Genomic DNA, 24,513 nt, shown 5'->3' with positions numbered 1-24,513 from the left:
ATCCCTAACTGGAGATGATTGTTCATGGTGCTGTTTTTTTTCCTGTTCCTTTTATCTCTTAAATTTGCAGCCAGTAAGATTTATCACAGCCTAAGCCAAACCGCATAGATCGTGCATCAAAGTTGACTCTGGTCCACCTGTTGCCAGCCTGGATCTAAGTGTTTATCCAATTAGATCTGGTCATGACATTCTAACAATTTCATATTTGCATATTTTAATAATGAAAATTAAAATGATTAGGAACATCCCAACGCATGTCCATGCCCGACCCCCTTTTATGTGCAGCCAGTGATAGAGGGTTTTCCCTTGCCTAGTTAAAAAGAAAGAAAGTCTGGGGACCAATGTTGTCAATATCGTATCGGGCCTTGAATCATTTTGGCGACTCGGGCCGATTCCGAGCTGAATTGAACTGAATTTTAACCAGAAAATGATACATGTCACAAAATAATTTTAACCATTTTTAAAATAAAAAAAAGCCAAATCAGCCCTGTACCGCACTTATTTCTGGCTGATAAATTGACGCCGATGCTGACAATATTGCTGGGGACACCATGTCATATAAATATGATTTTATTTTTTTTATTATGACACAAAATCAAATCTACTTGGAATGAAAAATAGCATAAAACAATTCAATGAACATACTCATTGCCAAACTTTCATATAGCTATAATTGTAGTCAAGGGCATACATTAGGTACAAGTATAACCGAGCAACCAACTTCAACACAAAGACCAAACCAATACATTTCAAACTTCAGATAAATATTTATTACTAAACAATACCCATTAATGGTCTCCTATCACCAACAGTTAAAGGGGTTCTCACTTCTCAACTCTTAACCCCTATGCCTATGTAAGGGGAATAAATAATACATAACAAATGGAATAAAATTTCTATATGGACCCAACAGCAAGGAACCTGGGCTCTTTTGGTGAGAACTTTTCCTTTGTATAGACTCCCATGTAGTCTCCAAACACAAACTTTGGGTATTCAAAAGTATGGCCATTTGTAACATGAGCAGCATCTTCATCAACTTGCTTTTTCTTGAGGAGTTGAGGGGCAGGGGCTATGGTTGCAGTTGATGATGGATTGTAGAAGGAAGCAATAGACCTTCTATTTCCATTCTCCAGTGCTATCACCCTGTGCCACACACTCTTATACTTCCCATTGGAGATGACCTCAATTTGATCACCAGTGTTCACCACAATGGAGTTCTCTAGTGGTTGGACATCAACCCAGTTGCCATCTTTGAGGATCTGAAGGCCAGGGACTTGGTCATCTTGGAAGAGGAGGATGATCCCACCAGCGTCGGTGTGGGCCCGGAGACCAGTGACCATGTGTGGGAGTTGGCATGGTGGATAGTGACTCACTTTGGTGCCAAAGAATGGACCCATTCCTTCCTTGTCACCCCCCTTAAAGGACCTCTTAATGTAGCCCTTCTCTAAACCCAGATTCTCATCCATTATCTCTGTTAACTTCTCTGCTAATTTCTTTACTTCCTCCCTGAATTCTTTCATGGTTTCCCTGTTCCAGTGGTAAGTGAGAATGACACAAAGTTGATATGGAGAAAATAAGAGCAGATGCATGTTGTGAAAAGCATTGAGGCTTAGCAAGGTGCTCCACCAAAAACTGAGGCGAGGCGTAAAGTGTAAGGCTCAATTTTTTTTTGAAAACTTAAAAAAATTTATAAAAAATATCTCAAAATACAAATAAATAAAGAAATGCTTTATTGATGAAGTAGCAATCAATAAAAAATAAAAAAACTCAAATAAGTACTAAAAATATGAGATTAACATATAAAAGTAATTAAAAAACTGATTATATAACTAGAAAATTAATTATATAATTGAAAAATATAATGTCTTATAAGGCAACAACCAATAAGCAATAGAAAATCTCAAATAAGTAGTGAAACTATTAATTAAATATAACATATAATTAAACTAATTAAATTCCTTCTTCTCTGGCTTCCTTTTTTTCACACCTCAGGCTGGCACCTTGAGGTGCAGAGAGCCTCGCCTCAAGGCAAGGCATGCCTTTTGCACGTCAAGGCATATTTTTAATAACACTTGCATGCATGTATCTTACACACATATGGAGAGAGAGAGAGAGAGAGAGAGAGAGAGAGAGAGAGAGAGAGAGAGAGTACTTGAATTCATGTGGTTTTGAGGGCCATTCATTGTCATCCAGCAATATGAATGCGTCCTCCCAGTCCATGTTTTCTATCTTATTCACCATTTCGTATCTTCGATTGTCTTGACCATCCATCAATTCATTCAGCTTCTTAACTGCAGCAGAGCTTTTAAACATTTCTTCCCTTTCCATCTTGTAACATTTTGAGCACACCTTTTTAACTCTTTCCAGAAGCTCCACTGGAATTCCATGGTTCAACAACTGCAACACCAGAGAAGGTACAGAGAAAAATAAGCACACAGTAAAACAACAAAACATATAAGCCATGATGCTGATTTGCTAGAAACACAGATTTGTAGACTAGGAATTTTGAATTGGGATTCAAAAGGAATCAAGTGAACAAGGTCCATGAGTCATGTGAGACCACAACCAAGTTGGCCCATTCTAGAGTCTCAAAAGAGCAGCATTATTCTTTGAGGCCTTGGGCTGCAAACAAGTGCTATTGAACAATTGCAGAGACATGGAAAATAAGTGCTCGAGAACATGATAGTTACCTGGAAGAAACCCCATTCTTCACATCCATTAGCAATCTGAGTCATTGTTTCATCTCTCTCCTCACCATCAAGCTTTGAAAAATCTATCACTGGGATCACCATGATCAGTAACACTAATTCCCTCCTTGAGACACTCTTGAAGTGCACCAACAAAACAAGGAGGGAGTAGAGGCAGCTCCTTCTGCAATGCATGAACATTCCCAAGTTGTGGGTATTTATAGACACCTTTGGATGTCAAACCCTGTAAAAAAAGTTGCAAGCTTTATGCAAAATATGGTGGTCAGTGTAATCCTGTGATTAAAATAGATACCACAAGGTCAATGATTCTAGAGGCCGGAGCTTTAATGTTATACATCTTCCATGAGATTGTTGTGTTTATTGTTTGCTATACCAACTAAAATTTTGTCATTTTCTTTCCTTTTCCAACAATCTGAATGCCCACTCCTTCAATCTATCGATTCATGGTTTATCTTCATTTATTCAATACTTTGAATCAAAAGTCAATTAGTGTCTGGCTCAAGCCTGTTTTGCTTCCTGAGCACACAGACCAAGTGAGTACATTCATGTGGGTCTAGCCATGGCCGAGTCAACTCAAGTTGCTATTTTTTGTAAGTTGGTACTTTCTTGAGGCAAGAAGGGAACTAAGGTAAAGACAACCAACTAGAAGCCAAAGTTCATTATTATGCAACTCGAAACTCCATTCTTGTTTGATTCTCCAAGTCACATGGACAAATGCTTCAAGTGATCCTGAGAGAAACAATATACTTCTTGACTCTTAAGGGGTGTTTGATTTCACAGACAGGATTGTCTAGAACAATTATGTCCGAACACTACTGGCCGGCTGCAGAGTTGTCTAGAACCTTCCATATACACCTCCTTTTGTTGGGGTTGTCCCAGGTGTTTTGGACACTACTGCTCCAAGGGGAAGGGCCGGAACACTGCATGCACCAATGGACATCCTTAGCCTAGAAATGTGAATGCATTGGACTTCTTCTAGTTATGTGTGTCAATGGATCCTACACAGTAGGATATAGCCCAGCCAGATTTGAACACACTTAAGGATAACATTTGCTATATCCAGACCCAATTAGTTAAAAATATGGATTTACATAAATTGGGTTTTGAATGTTAATCAGACGTGTCCATTTTTGGATTTTAAACATCCAATGAGATCCAACCATTTTAACCGGTTAGACCCAGAACAGGCTTACATGAACTACATTTCAGTTGGGATAGGTTTAACTGCCTAAAAAGAGTGAATCCTGACTTTGGATCTTTGTTTCAGGCAAAATGGTGTTGTTGATCAGGCCATGATGCAATTAACCCGAGTTGGTAGGTTGGTCTGGCTTGATTTTGACCAGTGCTGAGCCAATCCCAACCAATGAGTCCTGAGCCGTACCGGCAATGAAGTATCTTGTCTTGTGTCTTGACCAATGTTGCCAGTATCGGTATCAGCCCTGAATCATTGGACCTCTGATTCAGCTGTATCCGCGGATACTGATACTCAACTAAATCTTTCTATATCGGTCCAAAAATAAATAAAAAATAGTGTCAATCATAACGTGATGTGTTAAAACCATTAAAATAAATTTAAAATATTACTAAAAAATATTTTTTGGTGTTTGTTTTACAATTATTAAAAAATAGCTGATTCAGGCCTGCAGGGTATTGAATTTCTGCCATTACAATGTGTATTGGCCGATATGCACCGATACTGATAACATTGGTCTTGACTTCTAGCACAGGAACATGCTTTCATATGGGGGGAAAACAAACAGGAACATGGCCATGGGGTACGCAAAAAGGCTAGGGAAAGGCTTTTGATAGAAAAAAAAAGTTATTTATGTTCTTTTCTTCAATGGGGCCTCATAAATGTCAACTCTCAACCACCCAAGTAGCTTAAAACATATAAATATGAAATAATAGTACTTTCATGTAGCTGTGGATTTGCATTGTGAAAACTGACAACGCCCATGCCTACATGCACAGCCGTGATATTCCATTTGATGGTGAGAGGGATTCATTGTAGGGTAGGGGGAGAAATAAAATTAAAAGAAAAAAGAAAAAAAAATTAAGTCAACTCATTCCCCATCCAAAGGAATGCTCTCTTTCTTCTTTCCTTCTTTTGGCCAACTTCCTATCTTCTTTACATGGTTCATGTATTTTGCTTTCTTTCTCTTGGTTTTCTTAGCCGTCAAGTTCTCTACTTGTTTCTCTATTTCTTTAATCAATTTTCCATCTGTTTTCCACCGAGGAAATCTTGGAGGAAATCACTGGTAGTTGGAGAATGGAATAACTGTTAAGAAACTAATGTAAGATGCAGGGCATATGGCTGTTCCTTGTTGATCTTCCTTGGTTGTAGCATATGATTGCTCCATAGTTCGAGTTGATCTTTCTTGGTTGTGGGAGATAGCTAGGGCTGTCAACGGCTCAAGTACCCAAACTATCGGGATATACCCGGATCCGCCCAGATAACAAATTGTCGGGTTCGGGTTTTATTGAGTCACAAAAATGAAATCCTAAACTTGGGCTCACATATTTTAAAAAAAAATATTTTATTATATATAGGTCCGGTGCCCAGCAAAAAAAAGGGGTCCGGTTGGATATCCAGAAAAAATCCTGACCCACATATTGATTCGTGTCGTGTCAAATTATTATTAGGGTCAGTACTTTTCATGCCCATACCCAGAAATTAGGGTTTGAGTCTGGTCAAGTACCCAATACAAACCGGACCCACTGACATCCTTGTACGCAGCTGTCAGAAAAAATGTGCTAGAATCTATTGAAAGATGCTGATTGGAACTACTTGAAATAATCATGATAACCGTAATATTATAATATTAAAGGTAGGGTTATATAGAATCATAGATCATCATGTACGATTCAAAGCATACACTTAACTTTGGGGTTCTTTCTAGTTCCCAATTGACTTCTTAGTAAACAAATCACTATAATTAGGTTAAAAGCATTTTGCTCCAACTTCAAAATAATGATAATGAGTGCTTCATCTATTCAACAATGACACCATAAGACATGACATGATATATTAGCCTTTTTCTTTATTACTTGAAAACAATGATTTGGAAAATGGTATTTTCCATAGGGAGAGATAAAGTAAGCACTTTGCGAATAAGGATTAACACCTAGAGATAATCATATCTGATGTTAATAAAATCTTTCCTCTATGTAACGCATGGTTAGACTTATACCAAATAGCTGTTACAGTTTTTTTTATAGTTCAAGGAAAAAATCCTCCGTCGCTAGCTGACTGCAGATCGGCTGGCCTTTAGTTGGTAAAACCCTTGAGGTCCTCACTGCCTACCGAGAAGTAGGCCCAGCTTCGACCTTGTGACAAGGGATGCCACCTGTGGGTTTCTAACTTGTAACATCCCATCAAATTGGTGACATTCACAAGCCACCCCCACCAGATGAACAAAGTTTAAGTTTTCATTTTTATGAGTAATCAGGGAAAACTGCATTACCAAATTGATTGGCCCCTGGGTTTCTCTTAATCCATCAGGTACACTTAGCTTCAGCATTGCAGCAAATGCCATGCATCCTTGTTTTTGAACTTGTGACATCTGGTCAGTTTAGCAAAGTCGATGAGTCACACCTACCAAATGATCAAAGCCCAAGTTGGTGACCTTAAAATTATGTTTATTTATTAATAAAAATCAAAATTTTCTTGAATTTCTCAAATTTTCCACTATTAGGGACGGCAAGGTCAGATCCTTCAAAAGTAGGTGGCAGTAGATATTTTGTTCATGTAATATGGTTCACTTTCAAGATGCCACGCCAGGATAGAAGGTTTCGCCATTAACCTTTGGACATTTTTTTTTAATATTTACACAGAGAAACTGCCTTCAAGATTATAGATCGAGCTGCACTGACTCTGCCTGCCATACTTATGGTCACTGTCCTGATAGCGTAAAACTTCCAAGGCTTACCCTTGCTCCAGGGGGAACCTTTCAACATTTGAAAAGGATGATTAGATTTACAGTGGGAGCAAAGTTCTTGACCTCCATAATAAAGGGCGACAAGAAGTGACCTTTAGAACCAATCAAAGGCTTATCCTTATTAACACATGTGCACCATGCTCGTGAGACAATAATTGATGGAAGATAATAAAAAAAGTAAGAGTCAAAAGCTTCATTCTTTGCAAACTATAACACCTGTTCTACCACATATTATTAAAAGTTCTGCTCTCTGTCAACAGAATGCTTTCTATGTGATGCTTCTCCTTTCTCCTCTTATCAATAGGAATAGATCCTTGGATCATTTATTTTTTTATGTAAATACACATTCTTGGAGGATTGAAATTTTGGTACATTATGGACCTTTGATTTTTCATCCCTCAAACAATCTTATATATATGTCACAAAAACATAATTAAAAAGTAGTTTTCTTCTAAATCAAACATGTAGATCACATATGGAAGGTCAGCTTTGCAGAAAACATATTAAAAATGAAAAATAATGCAGTTTGTCACCAATTTTTTTGTATATATATATATATATATATATTGCAAATCAGACATCACAGATGTGTGCAGCATGACCATTTACTAGGAATCAATTGTTAGATCGTGGTTTTTCAATGAAAAAATATGATTTAATAGCTTTGAATTTATAAAGGTTTTGAGGAGTTATTTTTTTGAGCCTCATGAAAACCATCTCACATGTCATAATCAGATTATCCAAAAGCTGTAAGTTTTTATTTATTATATATATACACTGATGATATCCGACCCATCCTAAACGGCCAGTGTCTACCCTATATAAAGAAAAAAAACAAATCCCAAAACCCTAACCCGACCCTGACCCCTTCCCTCTCCTTCTCATCTCCCTTTCTTATTCTGCAGCCAGACCCCGACACCTTCCCTCCCCCTCTCTCTTCCCCTGCAACCCTCCTCTTCTCCCTCAGATTGAGGTTTGTGATACAAAGCACCCATGGCAGACGATACCCTTCTAAATCAGAAAAAGAATGGCCTTTGAATCTGATCAAGTTCTTCATGTTGTTCATCTTATTGTGGGCGTCCTTGGCTCCTCAGCATTCACATGATATTGCGGGATCCGAAATAGTGCAACCCTTAGGTGCGCAATTACCAGCGGGATGATGTTGAGTGTGAGCGGTGCAAGTGCCAATTTCTGAAAAAATACCTTTACTGGCGTACTAAACTTGTGCGACAGTAAAAGTCTGAGAACTAAAAACGCCGCGCCAGTAAAGGTCCCGGGTGGGACCCTGACCATTACTGGTATTTTTGAGAAAATCATTGCGCTCCTCTTAGTGACTCATCACTATATATATATATATATACTCTGTTTTTTTATTATAACAAATCATTTTTAGGTAGAGTTATACATTTGATCTTCGCCAAAAGGCTGAGAAAGGTATGATGTAGACTGATTCACGATTCGATTTAGTCCAATTAAAGCTTTTTTGTTTTTTTTTCCTTTGAAAAGCCAATTCAATTCAAGAACCTGTTCTGACAAGATTGCTCACAAAAATTTATTCGTTCCCTGCTACTAATGTCTGTTTGTTTTAGAACGTGTACATGGGAAAATTCTGATCTGACGAGAAAGTGTAGACTTTTTCTACCATTGATGAAACAAACACCATAGCAATGGAGTAGAAGTCCACACTGGAAAGTTCAAGCTCCAGCATTTCTCACCCCTCGTCCTTTTTCATATGACTTTTGAGCCACACCTCCCTTCCCGAGAAAACCCTTTTTCATCCCTCATGCATACATACTGACAGCAGTGTGGCTTTCAGGGATGGTAACTCATGCCTTTTCCTATCAAAGGGAGTTCCATCCCTCAGCCGAAGCAAACGGGATAAACACTTGTGGAGTTTTCTATAACTAGAGACATTTTACTTGCGAACAAATTCTTGGGTGGGTACACGTTTGTGGGTGTTCGACATATTCCATAACTTTTTTTTTATATATTTACACAGAGAAACTGTCCCCAGTATCAGAGACCTAGCCGCGTTGGCTCTGCGTGCCGTATTTAAGATCATTGTCCAGACAGTGTAGAGTCGCCACGCTTTGGCTTGTGCAAGGAGTGACACTCATGGGATTTGAACCTAGACCACCTGCCTAGCGGTCTGGGCCCCATCCCACTACGCCAAACCCCCTTTGGGGCACTCCATATGTAACTTGATATGAGCATGGCACCCATTGTGAGGAATGCATAGATTTATATGATGTGATTAATAGTAATTTTCACATAAGAAAGGTATACAGTAGTTGTACCTATTATGAAAAGCTAGTCATAAGGGCACTGCTCATTGGTAGGGGCGAGTGAATGTCACCAAGTTAATGGAAAGTCACAAGTTTGAAGCTCAAGGGTGGCATCCTTGCTGCAAGGTCCGCGATGGGCAGGGGAGGCCTCAAGGTTTTACCAATATGCAGTCAGTGATGAGGGAAGTTTTCCCTTGGATTATCCAAAAAAGAAAGTCATAAAGGCTTCTTAAAGATAAGCTTCTTTTCTTTTTCTTTTTTTTGATAGGCAAGCTGGGGTTAGGCAGACCACCCACCAGTTACACAACATACCATTGGGTTTTGAACTTGCACCAAATTTGGACTTTACCAATAATAGGATCAGCACACATATTTGATAAGATAATAAATTCTTTTTCGAAAAAAAGAGAATAATTCAAGAATTGCCATGACAATTTCCTTAAGAAACACAAGTCCCATGATGTTGGCAATCTCTGTAAGGGATGAATTTGTACTAGTGAACACCAGGTTAGTGGATCATTAGTGCATGTTGTTCGTTCAGTGCAAAGAAAAGAGTAGTTTAGCTACCTAATGTTCATGTTTGGTATATAAGGCAAAAAGTGAAAATAATTAGAAAATTGCTCAGCAGAGAAAGACAGACAATATCTAGGGAGGGTGTTGTGTGTTCTCCCCCGAAGACGCACTGTTTGCTAGAGTGCATGTTCGGGGTTCTGAATGAGTGCCATGTATATAAGCACATGGGGCTCGTATCTCTGTGTGTGTCAGCATCACTTAGCATCAAAGTTCGGTACGGTTGCAAAGACTTAAGTACCCTTTCCTGCCATTCTTGCCATAAAACAACGGTTCAAGAAAAGGACAAAAATGTTATTCGTCCAAAACATGGAGGATGATCTTAACTCTTGAAAAAGTCCAAACGTTTCATTTTTGCCCTAAGCAGTAAACTCATATGCTACCAGTGGATCACCCTTTGACGACACACCATCTCTTGTAACAAGAGCTCCCTTTGACGACACGCCCTTTACCGTCGTCTGTTGCCGCCGGAGCACCCATTGTCGTTGTCTCGAGTCTAGGTTCTCACCTTGGTTTTTAACTTGTGTTACAACACATTGTCACCTTCTCGTTCTTGCCTTGTGTTATAAAACATTCCCGAGTTCGTTCCTACCTCGTGGAGATAACTATAAATTGATCAACTTGTTCGATCATTTGTGGGCGTCATAGGAGCATTTGTCGGCCGTCTCTTTTTATAATCTTCTCTTCTTTTTCGTTAGGCAGTATGGAAACAAGCAATGACGCACAAACATTCCAATAAGTGTCATTAAGGCATCGTGAGTACCTTTCCATGCCAGCATGCTATTGTTGAAGAACGTATGTCATCGTGAGTGCCATTAAGGCGTTGTTTTGTTATTGTTGGTGGATCTTGTCTTTTTGACAATTGGAAAATTAAAGATATTTGTAAGACGCTAGGACCTGTTGACAATAATGCCTGGTTACAGATGTGAGGAAGGGCCTCTACTCTATCATGTATCGTCAATTCACTCAGTATATGCAATGTATTGCAAATCACGGTTGTAGTAACATACTACTGATTTATGAGATATTGTTTTGTTTGTTAATATCGATTTGTAAGCTATTATACTGAATTTTTGTATCGATTTGTAAGATATTATATATTTTGTATTATCGATTTGTAAACTATTATGCTGAATTGTTGTATCGATTTGTAAGATATTATGTATTTTCTAGTATCAATTTATAAGATATTTGTATAAAGAATTTTAAAACGTGTGCGTGCAGAAATACATTGTTGCACGCTTGCGGTGGTGAATTTTGTATTCAAATCGCTGTTCATTTAGTGATTTCTATTAAAATTGCTTCACAACGTTGTAGATATAATTAAATCATTGTCACGTGAATCGTTATCGTCAACACACATATACGACAAATCGTTTCTTTTATTGATATGGTAAATAACAACTCGATGCATATTATAAGCAAATAACAAATCATTGTTGCTTTTATACTGTTATTCACTCAATTGTTTCTTTGACTTGCTTAACCTTATCGGTATCCATTGTTATATGCATCTTGAATAAATTGTAGTAAACGTATGCATCGACTAACGCAAATTGATATCTTGCTTATGACAGTGGTGATCTTATCATCTGGTTGCAGTGAAGATGATATATCTCAATCATTAAAAAGTTATGGAGAAGTGAACATCTGTACTAATGACGCACCTGAAGAAATGAACATGTGCACTAATGATGCACATGATAAGAAGGGTGCAGGCATTAGATTCACTCTTGACTTGAATGTTCCAGCAGAAGAAATGCAATTCGATAATGAGGTAGACGGTCATGACAGTACACTTGATAAAGGTGCAAGCACTGAGAATGTACATGATAGTACACTTGACTCTATTCCTGTAGAAGGAATGCAGTTTAATAATGAAGAAACTGCACATAAATTTTACAATGATTATGCCTTAAAACTTGGCTTCAGTGTTAGAAGGTATTCTTGGTCAAAAAATACACAGGGTGTCGTGGTGAGAAAGACATATGTTTGTTTTAAGGAAGGTTGGAAGAAGTCAAGTAGAAATCTAACAAGGAGCAAGCTAAATTCAAGATATAGATGTTCAACGAAAATGGTGTTAAGAAGACTTTTGAATGAGAAATATGTACTTTGTACTTTAATCAGTGTTCATAACCATGAATTAGCAGTTTCATTTATGACTTCTATGCTAAGGTCACATCGTAAAGTAACTGAAGTGCATGTTGCAATTATTGAAATAGTTGATAGTGTCTGCATTACACCAAGGAAGACATAATTTGTGCACGCACATAGATGGTGGTCGCAAGAATGTGTCATTCATACCTATGGATCTAAGAAACCACTTGAGAAGGAAGATGACAGATAACATGAAGAATGAAGAAATGTGTTCTTTGGTTGATTACTTACAAAAGAAATCAAGCATTGACCCTGGTTTCTTTAGTGCAATGTAACTGGATGAAGATGGATATGCTATGAATATGTTTTGGGCATATTCAAAGTCAAGAGTAGATTATGAATACTTTAATTATGTGTTTGTTTTTTATACAACAGTGAAGATTAATACTGAACAATGGCCATTTGCGCAGTTTGTCAGAGTGGACTATCACTCACAGAGTTGTATAATAGGTGGCATTTTTTTTATGGCCAGACCAAGAAAAGCTTTGAGTAGTTGTTCAAAGTATTTACATAGGCAATGAATGAGAAGCAACCAGAAGTTGTACTTACAGATGCTGATCACGCAATTACAGCTGCAGTGTCTCATGTATGGCCAGATGTACATCATTGCCTATGTTTGTGGCATATCTTTCAAAATGCAGCAAAGAACATAAGACACATATTTAATCAGAAAATACGGTTTGACCAAAAGTTTACAAGGTGCGTACTTAAGAGCGTAGAGGATGTCACCTTTATGTTTGATTGGAAGGAAATGATTTAGATGTACGACCTTGAAGATTGTGTGTGGTTACAAAATTTATATACAAAAAAAGAGAAGTGGGCATTGACATATGGAAGACAATACTTTTGTGCAGGTATGATAAACACACAAAGAACTGAATCTATGCATGTCACACTGAAGAAAACTCTATATTCATGTTTAACAATGTTTTACTTCATAGAATAATATGAATTGTTTTTAGACAGCCTTAGACAGAATGATATTGAACAAGATGTGAAATGCATCAATACACGACCTATAACTTTGGGCATAAAAATATTGATGTGACTTACAGATCTGTATACACTAACTGTATTTGAATTGATTAAAAAGAAGGTTATACATGTCATGAATTGCAACATAGAAGTATACGTGCAAACCGAGAATATGCATAAATACCATATTGTATGGGAGGGCGAAGAGCATCCAAAAAGGCAAGAAGCACATGTTACGTACAATGTTGACAACAAAACAATTGAATGTACGTGCAAAATGTATGAATTCAAAAGTATTTTATGTCGTTATGCATTAAAGACACTTAATCAAGAGAAGATACAAGAAATACCTGAGACATATTTAATGCGAAGATGGATGAGACAAATAAAGATTGAACTGCTGGATACAGATAATGTCATTCAATCTGGTGTTGATGAGAAGTGCCACATAACCTCTTGTTACCAACAACTATATAGGTTACTTATGCATGTTGCAGATTTGCCATTGAAAAATGAAGAAGCCTATGTATGCATGAGAAAAGTGTTAAGGGAGTTACTTGAAAATGTGTAGTTAATTCACCATCAGTCTGTTGCAGCTCATGAAGACCAGTCCAAGAAAATGGAAGCGAACAGCGGAGATAGAAATCATGCTTTCCTTGACACTCATGAGAAGTTGCGCTGAAGCGTAAACATCATCTTCAACAAGTCAGGAGTCAACATTGTAGATTATGATAAAAAATTTCACCTAGCGAAGGGTATCAAAAGGAAATCTGCATCTGATCGCAGTCGTCGAAGGATAAAGGGTACACTAGAATTGGTTGACAAGAAAAGGTTTAAGAAACAACCAACCTCTGAGCAAAAGCATCCAAACCCTTCGCATGAACATGTATGTAATATATTATATTGCTTCCCATGTAAATTACATTACGTGCAGATTATCACTATCTAACTTGTATAATTTTCAACATACAACAATACCCTACAAACATGCACTACAACATTGGAACCTTCAATCCTCCTGATTAGTTGTTTTGAAATGATAGCATTAGTTTTACAAGTCTTTTGGTATATAATCAATGTTGAGAGGATGTTTGCATTTCTTGTGAAACTTAATGTAGTGTCTTATATTGTTCTATTTCATTACAGGCTCAAATCATTTTGAAAGTGAGTTATGGAACACAGGAATCATGTGTGAATTCTGTTTAATAATGTATCATTCACATGTATAAATCATTGTAATATGTATCCTTCACATGTATAAAACTAGGGGTGGCAATCAGGTCGGGTTGGCGGGTCGGGTTGGCGGGTTGGCGTGTCAGCATACCTCAACCCGAACCCGACCCGTTTATTAAACGGGTCGGCTGTGGCAAACACGAACCCGACCCGTTTAATAAATGGGTAACCCGACACGACCCGCCAACCCATTTAATAAATGGGTTGGGTCGGGTAAACGGGTTTTCAGGTTGGCGGGTCGGGTTGACGGATCGGGTTGGCAGGTAGGCAGGTTGGCGGGTCGGGTTGACGGGTCGGGTTGGCGGGTCGGGTGGGCGGGATGAGAAGGATTTGGGAGTCGGGAGGGGATTCTCGGCATCAGGTAGGGCCTCTTGCGAAGGGAGCGAAGGGATCCTGGTGATACGTTAAGGGAGGAAAATGGGAGCAGGGGGTCGGGTTGGTCTCTGTTGGCATGAGGAGGGGTCCCAACGAAGGGGAGCCCAACGAGAGGGGGAAGAGGACGAGGATCGGGAGACAGAGAGAGATAGAGTGACTCAGCTGAGGTTTTGGGGCATTGAGTTCTGATGCAGGAACACACACACACACACACAAAGAGAGAGAGAGAGAGAGAGAGAGATATTCCTTCCCCACTGTTCTGCAAGCCAATGTTGGACTCGAGGGTGTTTGATGGAGGAGACGAGGCCTTCATACCTGATCTCGGACTTCGAAAAGGAAAAGGAAGAATATAGAAGGGTTTTTTTTTTAGGGAACCAAAAGGAAAATGGCGGAAGCCCTCCCGAAAGTTATTCAAACAATTTTGCCACCCGCCTAACCCGTTTATTAAACGGGTCAGCTGGGTTGGCGGGTTGGCATACCCCCAACCCGAACCCGACCTGTTTAATAAACGGGTTACGCAGGTCGACCCGTTTATTAAACGGGTTGGCTTAAGCCCAACCCGAACCCGCCTAAGAGGCGGGTTGGCGGGTCGTGTCAGAAATTGCCACCCCTATATAAAACATTGTAATATGTATCCTTCACATGTATAAATTATTGTCTCATCTAGCTTACAGAGCTATAATTTTGATACCGTAGGTAAATTGTTGTTGTTCAGTGCTTATACCATTAGTGAAAATCGATGTCTCATTTAGTCTTCACATATACAAATCGTTCTACATATATTGTAGTTGAATCGTTGTGCAAAAAGTTTTGTAAATAAATTGTCTTAAAAGTAAAAAGTTGTTACATTTACTACCTGTGCATGATTGTTATTAAATCGTTGTAGCTTAATTTTTAAACCATTAGTAAATCGCCTCTATGATGATTTATTTGGCATATAAATCGTTATACCATGTAGTGTCCTATCACGATTTACACAATGATGTTTATGTCGACCACAACTGGATGAAAATTGCACTGTGCATGAGTACAAATCGTTATACCATGTAAAATTATATTGCGCATTAATTAATTAAAAAACATAGTTTCATCTCCCTTTTATAAAATTAGTCAATGTGATGGGACGTATTAAGTAAATCGCGATAGCACGTATCGTTATAGTGAAATCGATTTGTAACTAAGTCTCGATTTGTAGTTTACTAAGTCCAAATATCGTGTCGATTTGTTTATTGTTTTTCTTTTCCACCTTTTATGAATCAGTCATTGTGTAAATCACGATAGGACATATCGTTCACATTGACAAAGCTCGTAACAGCAAATCGCGGTAGGACAAATATTGTTATATTATGAAACTTAAAGTCTTTTGGTTATAAATTGATTTTTATTTATCAAGTTACCTAGATTTGTAGTTTACCAATAAACATCATGTCGATTTATTTTTTCTCTTTTTCATCTTTTAGCAGTCATTGTGTAAATCGTGATAGGACAAATCGTTCACATAGACAAAGCTCGTCAACATAAATCGCGATAGGACAAATCGTTACAGTGAAATCGATTTGAAACTGTTACTTAAATCGGTATCAAGTTGTAAATCGATTTGTATTTATGAAGTTACCTCAATTTTTAATTTATCTTGTCTAAACATCTTCTCGATTTGTTTATTGTTTTTCTTTTTTGCCTTTTATGAATCAGTCTTTGTGTAAATCATGATAAGATATATCGTTCACATAGACAAAGCTCGTCAGCATATATCTTAAAACCCTAAACCCTAAACACCAAAATCCTAAACCCTAAACCCTAAACGCCAAAACCTACATCCTAAAACCCTAAACCCTAATCACAAAAACCTAACCCTAAACCCGTAAAAACTAAAAACCTTAAACGTAAAACCTAAACCCCAAACCCCAAAACCTAAACCCTAAAACCTTAAACCCTAAACCCTAAAACATAAAACCCTAAACCTTGAACACCAAAACCTACATCCTAAAACCATAAACCCTAAACACTAAATCCTAAACCCTAAACCCCTAAACCCTAAATACCAAAACCTGCAACCTAAACCCTAAAACCTTAAACCCTAAACCCTAAACCCGTAAAACCCCAAAACCTTAAACCTAAAACCTAAAACCTAAAACCTAAAACCTAAACCCTAAACACAAAAATCTACATCCTATACCCTAAACCTTAAACCCTAAATTCTAAATCCCTAAACTCGTAAAACCCAAAAACCTTAAACCTAAACCCTAAACCCTAAACCCTAAACCCTAAACCCTAAACCCTAAACTCTAAATCCCTAAACCCGTAAAACCCAAAAACCTTAAACCTAAACCCTAAACCCTAAACCCTAAACCCTAAACTCTAAATCCCTAAACCCTAAAGCCGTAAAACCCAAAAACCTTGAACCTAAAACCTAAACCCCCAACCATAAAACCTAAACCCTAAATCCTACAACATAAAAACTAAACCCTAAATCCTAAACCTTAAACTCTAAACCCCTAAAACCCTAAACCCTAAACACCAAAACCTACATCCTAAACCCTAAAACTCTAAACACTAAACCCAAAACACCAAAACCTACATCCTAAACCCTAAATTCTAAATCTCTAAACCCTAAACCCGTAAAGCTCAAAAACCTTAAACCTAAACCCCAAAACCTAAACCCTAAAACCCTAAACCCTAATCCCTAAAACATAAAACACTAAAACCTTAATCCTAAACCTTAAACCCCTAAACCCTAAACCCTAAATCCTAAATTCTAAAACCCTAAACCCTAACTTCTATAAAAAATGGGTGTAGAGATCGTGCTAGAACACCTTCTATAAAAAAAAATCGAGATATCTTATAGAACTGGTTGCAAGCCAAACTGTATCAAGCAAATCACGATAGCACGTAGCCTTTATACGTACAAATTGTTTTAGCCTTGTATCAATGTTTGTGTAAATCGTTTGAGCCTTTTATCAATCAATGTGTAAATCACGATAGGAACACAGCTTGTAAAAGCAAATCATAATTTTTACAGTACACAACGCTAAAGGCTTGTTCAATTTTTATTTACCAAAGGTCGGTAATTACAACGATTTGTTCAGTGGCATTTGTGTGCTACATTTAAAAAAATAGATTTATACACTTATAGAATGTCACGTTACAGAAAAGAATTATAGAATTACAATAAAGAATTATAGAATCCCATCAAATAATTATCAGGACGTCGATTTGTATTTATGAAGTTACCGCGACAATGATATGACTTTGTTTGTCTTTATGAACAATATCGATATATTTGTAAAACCCTAATATAGATCTCTGTAAAACCCTACTCTATGCAAAACCCTACCTGACCTGTTGTCCAGGTCTAAAACCCTAATCTATTTAACCTCTCTTCCTCTTTTTTGCGGCAACACAACTTCTTCTTCTTTTTTCTCCTATGCCTTCATCTTCTTCTTCTTCTTCTTTTCTTCTTCTTTCTTGTATTTTTCTTTCTTCTTTGTTCTTCTGTGTTTCTTTCAAAAGAATGCTGGTCCAGAAGGCCGCCGAAGTGCATACTTTGCAATCGATTCTTTTGATATTCACTCAGTTGTCCATACCACGACAGAACTACAGGCCACTGACACTGCCCTCTGAGCTTTTCACCTGGTGCTCTACTTCTCTTGTGACTTTTCTGTAACACAAAATAACTTATTATTCGTATCAAATCAAAATTAGTCTCATTTGTACTTTTACACATCGTTGTACACAATAATCACTATAAATAATAATCGGTGCACACTCGCTATCACAATAATCACTATACATAATCATACATATAACAGTAAATAGTTTACAGTAATCATCATCACAGTAATCGCTATACATAGTAATCGCTATCACAGTAAATTGTTATCATAGTAATCACTATAACATTAATCACTATATATAGTAATCACTATACATAATAATCACTATCACAGTAATCGCTATACATAATAATATATATCACAGTAAATCATGACAGACATGATCGATTTACATACCTTAGTTGCAGTTTTCTCCTCTTTATCCCCTCTCTTCATCCTATGTCTTTCTTCTTCCTTCCTTGGCTTCTTCGCCTCCCTCCTCTACTTTTTAATTTCTTCCTTCCTTTTCATTTCCTTGTCTTCCTCCTTCTGTTTTTTTCTTCCCCTTTCGTTCTCTTCCTCCTCTTGTTTTTTCCTTTCCTTTTCCTTCTCTTCCTCCTCCAACTTTTTCCTTTCTTTTTTCTTATTTTTCTCGTCCTTCTTCTCTTTCCTTTGCCTTTTCTTCTCTTCCTCCTCATGTTTTTTCTTTTCTTTTTCCTTATCTTCCTCGTCCTCCTTCTCCTTCCTATGCCTTTCTTTCTCTTCCTCGTCCTCCTTCTCCTTCCTTTGCCTTTCACTTTCTTCCTCGTCCTTCTTCTCCTTCTCCTTCTTTCGCCTTTCCTTCTCTTCCTCATCGTGATGTTTCTTCTTTTGCCTTTCATCTTCCATCTTCATCATTTGCATTTCTTTCTCTTCATCCTCCTCCTTCTTCTTCAATTGTCTTTCCTTCTCTTCCTCCACCTCCTTATTCTTTCTTTGCCTTTCACTCTCCTCCTCCTCCTTTATTTGCTTTTCATTCTCCTCCTTCTTCCTTTGCCTTTCCCTTTCTTCCTCCTCCTCCTTCTTCATTTGCTTTTTCTTCTTTTGTTTTTTTATTCTCCTCCTCCTTCCTTTGCTTTTCCTTCTCTTCATCATCATTTTTCTTCTTCTTCATCTTTAGTTCTTCATCATGCTTCCTTTGATCTTCAGCCTCAATATCTGATGGATAATGCTTCACATTATACAATTCTAATGCTTTGTCCATGTTTTTATCATTCTCAATCTTCATTATATTTTGGTACCTTTCATAACGCTCATATAGATGGGACTGACGGATAATTTCTCTAATAGTCATCCCATCGAACGACGGGGGATTTCTTGTCTGACGAGCTGTAGACATTGCTAACTTGCACAACACATAAATTTAACTGCATCATTATATGTTACAACTGCCTCTCCAAGTATATAATAATACAAATTATCTCATTCATTAAACAATCACCAACATTATAAATTGTCGCAATATTTGGCTTCATAAGTAAATATCGCTATAAGATTTAGCAAACTTAAGTACAAATCGAGGTAACTTCATAAATACACATCGCTACTGCTTTAAATGTATAAATTGTTGTAGCTTCAAACGTACAAATCGTTGTAGAAATTGCAACCTTTATAAGTAATTGCAACCTTCATTACAAATCGTTATAGAAATCAAGGTAATGTTTGGGCTTCATACGTAAACATTGTTGTACGATTTATCAAACTTAAATACAAATCATGGTAATTTCATTAAATCACTACTGCTTCAAACATATAAATCGTTGTTACTTCATAAGAACAAATCGTGCTAACTGTTTTTCCATGCCCACAAGGTAGATAGGTACAAATTGATTTATTTCAGTATGAAAATAAGTGTTATTTAGCATGAATAGTACAACCAATTGCAAGATTTAGCATTCGGATTTATAAATCGATTTGTTTGCATAACGAAATCTTATACGAAACTCACTGAAACGATACGAGTTTTGGTAATCCGACACTGAAGGAGAAACACCCAAAAGGTAGATGCAACCGATGGTGGCAACGATGTTGCCACTGCGTAGACGACGACAAAGGATGTTCTAGCGGCAGCAGACGACGATAAAAGATACTCCGGTGGCAGCAGACGACAGCAAAGGGTGCTCCAGTGACAGCAGACGACAACAAAGGGTGTGTCGTTAAAGGGAGCTCATATTACAGCAGATGGTGAAAAAGTTTACTGCTTAGGGAGAAAACAAAACATTTGGAATTTGAAGAGTTAACATCATCCTTGACTTTCTGAACGGAAGACATCTTTGTTCTTTTCTCGAACTGTTGTTTCCCTTTTTTGGATGGAGGATATTTTTGTCATTTTCTTGAAATGTCGTTTCATAGCAAGAATGGCGAGAAAGGGTACATAAGTCTTTACAATCTCACCGGACTCCAACGCTAAGTGATGCTGACACACGCGGAGATACGAGCCCCACGTGCTTATATACATGGTGCTCATTCGGACTCCAGAACACGCACAATGCATCATCGGGGGGGGGGGGGGGGACATATAACCTGCTTCGCAATATCTAGTGTTATGTCAGAACAATGGAATGACAGATTTTCCAACATCAAGTCTTATAGACCGATCAGCCAACAAGGACATTTTTGAGAGAAAAATCATTCACCAAATAGGCTATATGTATCCCAAAAGGCCAGTAATTCTTCTGTCTCCTTTAGCTAATTGATTCACCATGCCATGTTGCTTTTCCAGTTCCTTAACGAATACACTTTGGATATCCACCTTGACTCTTAATGCTTTATAGATCTAGTAAAGCAAAAGAAATCACAAAAAGACAAGAGGGACAGTGTGCCTGGTTGTACTACGTTCCCAGCAAACTATAAAGATAGATTGAAGGTTTTTTTGCGATTTTTCATTATTCAAGAAAATTACTGATAGCAAAAGCCTCGCTCTCATATACTTTATTCATTTGTTAGAAAGGGTTGGTCCCACTCTAATCGCTAATTGGATGAATCACTGTAAAGAATGCTTATTGGATGAATCGCTTTTTTTTTACTTTCATTCATGTGGCACACATTTTTCCTCGAAAACTTGTGCTTTGGGCAATTATAATCTTCACTATTATCATCATTATCGTATTAAAATTGTAAAAAACTACCCACCAGGGTTTCACCTTCCTAGGCTTGGTATAATCATGGTTTATTATTACCAATGGGGGCTCGGCTTATCCGGTAGGAGCAGCTAGTGCACTTCACCTTGTGTTGGGACCGTGCGGGTTCAAAACCCAATGGTATAGTTGTATAACTGATAGGGGTCTGCCTAACCCCAGCTTACCTTTAAAAAAAAACATGGTTTATCACCTGACATGGAATGACCATGGTTGGAACCCCATGAGGTGAGCCCTTTACCACAAGATTGAAGCTTGGTGTACTCTCTAGTGGACAGGAAGAACATCAAGGTTTTTACCAACCAGAGGTCTGCCAATGTGCAATAAGGGAGGATCTGCCTTGGCTTGGCAAAAAAAAAATGTAGAAGCCTGTGATATAAAAAGCAGACCAAGCCCAAACATTCAAACATAAACCAGGTGCGATCCAAGTTTCTTCCTGCCAATTTATCAGAGGGACACGTGTTATCACCAGATTGTTCTATCACTCAGCTCAATCAGACAGCCAGAGCATCTGATCCAGTCTAATGGAAATGTGCCCATGTAAATTAGGTCTTTGAGAACGTGTGTGGGTGCACATCCATGTGTATGCGTGGAGTCAAGACTCATCCCGAGTCAGGATCAGGTGCCATCACATGACACACTTTGAAGTGTGTCAGCTGCACCTGATGCCCTCCATCTTTGGCTATCAGTTTGTCAGTTGTGAGGCCCAAAAGAAGATGGAGGGCAGCCAGGTGCAGAGGCACACTCAAAGTGTGCCATGTGATAGCACCTGATCCTGGCTCGATCATCCCTTAGGCCAACAAACCTCAAAAGTGACTGCTTGTTTAGTGGGAAAGCTGGCCGTTGAGAAATACATTGTTTAGGAAATTTATGAAGATTACAGAAGCCGGCCAAAATTTTGGACTTGGGGGCATTTTTTTAAATGATATACATGGAAATAATTTAACTCCGCCTGTGTAGTTATACACTGCCGGTCCCAAGCCCGGATAAAGGAGGAGGGTTGCGGTAGGCCTGTGACAGCCAGCATAAAAACTTTGTCATATCCTATGAAAATGAACCAATATGAGAATTTCGTTGGGGCGTTCCCTACTGAGCGACGCGTTGTACTCTCTAGGCCCGGAGGCAGTGATAAATGTGCAAGGGTTGCTAGGTCGTCGCCCAGAAGCGACGCGTCACACCGGCGCCCGGGTGTGGTGTCAAATAGGCAAGGGTTCCCTCACTTTGTTGGACGGGTGGGGGTAAAGAAGTTAGTCCAAGACCATAAAATTAGGTTAGCCACTTGGAACATAGGGTCTTTAACTGGTAAGTTGGTAGAGTTAGTAGATGTTATGTGTAGGAGAAAGATTGATATTTTATGTCTTCAAGAGACCAAATGGGTAGGTGAGAAAGCTAAAGTGATAGAACCTTGGGGATATAAGATTTGGTATACAGGAATAAATAGGAATAGGAATGGAGTAGGGATTGTTATGAGTCGTCAGTTTATAGATAATGTAGTTGAGGTCCGTAGGAAGGGTGATAGAATTTTACTTATTAAATTAGTATTAGGTACGGATATTATTAATATTATTAGTGTTTATGCACCTCAAGTAGGTTTAGATGATTCCATTAAGCATCAATTTTGGGAAGATTTAGATGGAGTAGTACAAGAGACATCTTATGGAGAAAAGCTTTTCATCGGCGGTGACCTTAATGGACATGTAGGCATTAGTAGGGATAGATTTGAGAATATCCATGGAGGCTATGGTATAGGAGAAAGAAATGAAAGTGGAGAAAGGATTTTAGATTTTTGTTTGTCCTATGATATGATCTTAGCAAACACTTGGTTTAGGAAGAGGGAGTCTCACCTAGTAACATTTAAAAGTGGGGTTAATACGAGTCAAATAGATTTTTTCCTACTTAGAAAGAGAGATAGGGGTTGTTGCATCGATTGTAAGGTTATACCAGGAGAAAGTGTAGCTACACAACATAGAGTCTTAATTTTAGATCTTAGAATTAGACAATGCCGCAAAAGGGATAGATCCTAGAATTAAGTGGTGGGCACTGAAAGGAGCTAAACAATGAATGTTTGTAGAGCAGGTAGTTAAGGAAGTTGATTGGTGTCTCGAGGAGGATTCAGAATCAATGTGGAATAAGATAGCGGGTGGTATGAGAAAAGTAGCTAAGGAGGTATTGGGTGAGTCTAAAGGCGGTGCACCACTAGGTAAGGATACATCATGGTGGAACGAGGATGTCAAATTAGCTATTAAGGTTAAAAGAGAGTGTTATAGAAATCTAAGTAAGAGTCGTGATAATGAGAATTTGGAGAAGTATATGATAGCAAAGAAGGAAGCTAAAAAAGTTGTTCGAAACGCGAGGGCTAAGGTATATAAGGAGGTTTATGACAAGTTGGATACCAAAGAAGGCGAGAAGGATATTTATAGGCTTGCAAAGATGAGAGATAGGAAATCGAAGGATTTGGGTATGGTTAGATGTATCAAAGATGAAACGCAAAGGGTTTTAGTCAAAGATGAGGAGATTAAGGAGAGATGGAAAGATTATTTTGATAAGCTATTTAATGATAGTCATGCTCAAGATCTTGGAGACTTCTCCATTCCTTTTCATGAGATAAATCGTGACTTCATGCGCAAGATTCAAAAGAAAGAAATTGCAGAGGCTTTGAAGAAAATGAAATCAAGAAGGGCAGTTGGCCCAGATGGTATACCTATCGAGGCTTGGAAATGCTTGGGAGAGAAAGGTTTAGAATGGTTGACAAATCTTTTTAACTTGATTTGGCGAACAAATAAGATGCCTAATGAGTGGAGGAAGAGTACTTTGGTGCCTTTATATAAGAATAAGGGTGATATACAAGATTGCACAAACTATCGTGGTATAAAACTCATGAGTCATACTATGAAACTTTGGGAGAGGGTGATTGAGTCTAGGTTGAGGAAGGTTGTCATGATATCGGAGAATCAATTTGGTTTTATGCCTGGAAGATCAACTATGGAAGCTATACATCTTCTTAGACAACTTATTGAAAGATATAGAGAGATGAACAAAGATTTGCATATGGTTTTTATTGATTTAGAGAAGGCATACGATAGAGTACCTAGGGACGTTCTCTGGTGGACAATGATAAAGAAAGGTGTTTCTCTCAAGTACATTAGTATAATTAAAGATATGTATGAAGGAGTAGTAACCAATGTCCGCACTTGTGGAGGGGTGACAACCAATTTTCCGATAACGGTTGGGTTACATCAAGGATCTGCTTTAAGCCCTTTCCTATTTGCGATAGTGATGGATGAACTTACGAGATCAATTCAAGAAAATGTACCGTGGTGTATGTTGTTTGCTGATGATATTGTTTTGATTGATGAGTCTAGAGCTGGGGTTAATGCTAAGTTAGAATTATGGAGACAGACATTGGAAGCTAGAGGTTTTAAGTTGAGTAAGAGTAAGACTGAATATATGGAATGTCGGTTTAGTAAGCAACGAAGTAGTGATGGGAGTGTAGTGAAGCTTGG

General features: G+C 38.1%; 1 protein-coding gene across 1 annotated transcript; it reads right to left on the bottom strand.

Moving 5' to 3' along the window:
- Window positions 1-896: 896 nt before the first annotated feature.
- LOC149847397 (1-aminocyclopropane-1-carboxylate oxidase-like) lies at window positions 897-2,792 on the bottom strand. The gene is made up of 3 exons (XM_089998412.1): window positions 2,691-2,792; window positions 2,153-2,397; window positions 897-1,527 (listed from the first exon to the last, which is right to left on the bottom strand). Exons 1-3 carry the CDS (start codon window positions 2,790-2,792, stop codon window positions 897-899), a joined length of 978 nt encoding a protein of 325 aa, XP_089854538.1.
- Between the last annotated feature and the right edge of the window lie 21,721 nt (window positions 2,793-24,513).

The sequence above is a fragment of the Nuphar pumila genome, chromosome 2 (genome assembly GCF_984573655.1).
Source record: "Nuphar pumila chromosome 2, dmNupPumi1.hap1.1, whole genome shotgun sequence".
In the NCBI taxonomy this organism is placed as follows: Eukaryota; Viridiplantae; Streptophyta; class Magnoliopsida; order Nymphaeales; family Nymphaeaceae; genus Nuphar; species Nuphar pumila.
Note: the sequence above shows the minus strand (reverse complement) of the source record. Positions and strands in the feature narration are given on the sequence as shown.

Coding starts and splice junctions, on each gene's coding strand:
- LOC149847397 (XM_089998412.1), bottom strand. CDS start 2,792: ATGGTGATCCCAGTGATAGATTTTTCAAAGCTTGATGGTGAGGAGAGA. Junction 2,398..2,690: donor AAGAATGGGGTTTCTTCCAG/GTAACTATCATG, acceptor CTGGTGTTGCAG/TTGTTGAACCATGGAATTCC. Junction 1,528..2,152: donor TCAAAACCACATGAATTCAA/GTACTCTCTCTC, acceptor CCACTGGAACAG/GGAAACCATGAAAGAATTCA.